The 3,869-nt window shown below is 45.1% G+C and overlaps 1 protein-coding gene across 3 annotated transcripts in view; it reads left to right on the top strand.

The window, feature by feature from the left end:
* MYO18B (myosin XVIIIB) overlaps window positions 1-3,869 on the top strand; it is a 289,444-nt gene that overhangs the window by 71,590 nt on the left and 213,985 nt on the right. For all 3 annotated transcript variants that reach the window (XM_017853159.1, XM_017853151.1, XM_017853143.1), the window contains one exon: window positions 1,830-1,910. In XM_017853159.1, the coding sequence (XP_017708648.1) occupies window positions 1,830-1,910 (81 nt within the window). The remainder of the gene's footprint in view (window positions 1-1,829; window positions 1,911-3,869) is intronic.

The following is a 3,869-nucleotide window of genomic DNA, read 5'->3' as shown; positions in this document are numbered from 1 at the left end:
TTTTTTTTTTTTTTTTTTTTTTTTTTTTTTTTTACCATTTTCCCTTTATTATGTTGTCTGTGGATTTTGGATCTTCCTGTACACGTGAGTTTGTTGTCTGTCATTTTCCTCACAGTATTACATTGCTCACATCACCTCCCTTCACTTACAAATCTTAGTAAACCTGCTTGCAGTGGTTGCGTCCAATTGTATTTCCTCTCCTATAGACATCAGGGTGGTTTCTAAGTTCGAGGCTTTGTAAACAATACTGTGATGAACATCTTTGTCCACAGCATTTCCCAGACATTTCTGGTGACTTTTAAAATTTTTTGTTTTTTAGATGGAGGCTTGCTCTTGTTGCCCAGGCTGGAGTGCAATGGAGCGATCTCGGCTCACTGCAACCTCTGCTTCCTGGGTTCAAGTGATTCTCTTGCCTCAGCCTCCAAGTAGCTGGGATTACAGGCACCTGCCACCATGCCCGGCTAATTTTTGTATTTTTAGTAGAGACGAGGTTTCACCATGTTGGCCAGGCTAGTCTCGAATTCCTGACCTCAGGTGATCCGCCTGCCTCGGCCTCCCAAAGTGCTTGGATTACAGGCATGAGCCACCGCACCCGGCTTCTGGTGACTTTTTGTGGCAACTATTATTCCCCATAGAGTACACTTGTTACCTCCAGCACTGAACACTCAGCCTAGCACTCATTATGTTCTCAGTAAATATTTTAAAAGTGTGGACTGAGTTACCAGTTTCTGATAAAGCTGTCAGCGTGATGGCTGATACCCTGTATGATGAGCAGAATGTCACTGGAGCGTTGATTGACAATTTTTCTTCCCACACAAAGGCTAAAAGGTGATGAATAAACAACCTCATTAGCAACTGGGAAAATTAATTAAACAGACATTTCTCCAAAGATTTACAAATGCACACAAAAAGAAGCTCACCATCACAAATTGTTAAGAGAAAGGCAAATCTAAACCACGTTGAGACAACACGTCCCACACATTATAATGGCTACTAAAAAAAAAAAATCAGAAAATAACAAGTGTTGGGATGATGTGGAGAAATTTGAACCCTTGTGCGGTATTGGTAGCAATGTAAAATAGTGCAGCCGCTGTGGACCTCAAAATGGTGGACCTCAAAACATAAAAAATTAGAATTCCCACATAATTCAGCAATTCCATGTCCGGGTATATACTCAGAAGAATTGAAATCAGGAACTCAAACGGGTATTTGTGCACCAAACTGCAACATTATTCACAATAGCCGAAAGGCAGAAGCAACCCACGTGTGGATTGCAATTGACAGGCAATGGACAAGCAAAATGAGATATGCACATCACAAGATATGCACTTAGTAGGAAGTATTATTCAGCCTTCAAAAGGAAGGACATTCTGACAAAATGGCACAGGCTGGATGAACCCTGAGGACATTATGCTAAGTTACGTAAGTCAGATACAAAAGGACAAATACTATATGATTTCACTTACATAAGCTACTTAGAAAAGTCAAGATCAGAGGCACAGGAAGCAGGATGCTAGGGGAGAAGGAAACAGGGAGTTAAGTCTCATGGGTACAGAGATTCTGTTTTGAAAGATGAAGAAAGTTCTGCAGATGGTTGCTGGTGATGGATGCATAACAACATGAATGTATCTTATACCACTGAACTGTATACTTAAAATGACTAAAATGGTAAATTTTTTGCTATGTATCTTTTGCCAAAATTTTTAAAACCATTTTTTTAAAGGGCCAAGAGGTGATGGAAGTCCTCTCCGCTTCTTCCTTCTTCAGAAGCTTTCTTCCCCCTTCAGCTCACTAAAAGCGCTAACTTTTAAATCCTGTGATTTTTCCAGGAAGGTGTTCCTGTGCAGTTTGACCTCCCAGACCTCTCCCCGGGAACCACTGTGGCTGCTGTGGATCACAATCCCTCTCAGGTAACACGGGGCCCAGCCAACCCAGGCTCTCAGATGCCGCCTGGCCACGTTGAAATGCTCATGGATTTCAGTCTTCAGTCTACTAGTTGTCAATGTCGTCTGCACCTAGAGTCACCCCGGGATCATTGGAAACGTGGATGCCTGGGACCCACCCCCAGATTCTGTGTAAATTGTTCTGGTTGTGGGCTGAACAATGGAAATTTAAGCATCATCAGGTTGAGAACCGCTACTCTCCTTTATGTCTGAGTCTATGTCTTAGAATAGACCCATGCCTGGGAGCCTGAGGCCTGAGCCAAAGCAAGTTCAAGGCTCATGGCCAGAGACCTCCAGCCACTCTGGCCTGCAAAGGTCAGATGTTTGAATGAAGGTGCTGTTCCCAGAAGAGACTGGGGACCTTGGGGGACTGGAGAACAGGGGACCATGTTGGGTTCAGGGCCCTGAACTCATTTAGGGACAGACAGGCGTTAGTTTGAGGGAAGCAGAGTCTTTACCTCACTCTCTCCATCCCTAGAACTCACTTTGCTACCCCAGATCTGCACCTCTGTTCAACTCAGAACTGCCCGTGACAATTTCACTTGATTTTTTTGTCTTCCTCTTCATATTTTAGTACAAAAGTGCTTGGACCATGGAACCTGCCATGCCTGGGTCCAATCTTGGTGACCTTGGGCATGTTGCTTCACCTCTCTGAGCCTCAGTTTCCTCATTTCTAGAATGGGCATGCTACTTTCTCTGGGTTGTTGTGAACATCAATGAGATATTGCAGATAAGGCACCCGACATGATGCTTGGCACACAGGAGGTACCCTGCTGGTGGCATCTCTCCTGCCATCTGACACTGAAGGCTGCCCCTGTCCTTTTCTTCCTTCCTTGTCTCCTGCTGACCAGACTTGGCTTGCAAACTTTCTCTTGGCACAGAGTGGGCTGCACCCATCATTGCAAAGCCCTCTCCTGTGTAAGCCTGGCTGGCGGTTCTCAGCTCAGTGTGTTCTTCTGGTTGGCATCTCTCTGGTTCATTTCCTTCCACACTGTGCTTCCTCACCTGTGCCTCTCCTGGGAAAGGGTGAGCCTGAAGGGCTGATTTAGCAGTGTTGGCTGGGAAGGGCAGGGGGCGGGGTAGTCTCCAGGACCTGTGGCTGCAAACAGCTTTCTTCCTTCCTTCCTTTCTTCCTTTCTTCCTTCCTTCCTTCCTTCCTTCCTTCCTTCCTTCCTTCCTTCCTTCCTTTCCTTCCTTTCCTTCCTTTCCTTCCTTTCCTTCCTTTCCTTCCTTTCCTTCCTTTCCTTCCTTTCCTTCCTTTCCTTCCTTTCCTTCCTTTCCTTCCTTTCCTTCCTTTCCTTCCTTTCCTTCCTTTCCTTCCTTTCCTTCCTTTCCTTCCTTTCCTTCCTTTCCTTCCTTTCCTTCCTTTCCTTCCTTTCCTTCCTTTCCTTCCTTTCCTTCCTTTCCTTCCTTTCCTTCCTTTCCTTCCTTTCCTTCCTTTCCTTCCTTTCCTTCCTTTCCTTCCTTTCCTTCCTTTCCTTCCTTTCCTTCCTTTCCTTCCTTTCCTTCCTTTCCTTCCTTTCCTTCCTTTCCTTCCTTTCCTTCCTTTCCTTCCTTTCCTTCCTTTCCTTCCTTTCCTTCCTTTCCTTCCTTTCCTTCCTTTCCTTCCTTTCCTTCCTTTCCTTCCTTTCCTTCCTTTCCTTCCTTTCCTTCCTTTCCTTCCTTTCCTTCCTTTCCTTCCTTTCCTTCCTTTCCTTCCTTTCCTTCCTTTCCTTCCTTTCCTTCCTTTCCTTCCTTTCCTTCCTTTCCTTCCTTTCCTTCCTTTCCTTCCTTTCCTTCCTTTCCTTCCTTTCCTTCCTTTCCTTCCTTTCCTTCCTTTCCTTCCTTTCCTTCCTTTCCTTCCTTTCCTTCCTTTCCTTCCTTTCCTTCCTTTCCTTCCTTTCCTTCCTTTCCTTCCTTTCCTTCCTTTCCTTCCTTTCCTTCCTT

The sequence above is a fragment of the Rhinopithecus bieti genome, unplaced genomic scaffold (assembly GCF_001698545.2).
Source record: "Rhinopithecus bieti isolate Rb0 unplaced genomic scaffold, ASM169854v2 scaffold_2314, whole genome shotgun sequence".
Lineage (NCBI taxonomy): Eukaryota > Metazoa > Chordata > Mammalia > Primates > Cercopithecidae > Rhinopithecus > Rhinopithecus bieti.
This window is presented reverse-complemented; position numbering and strand designations above follow the sequence as displayed.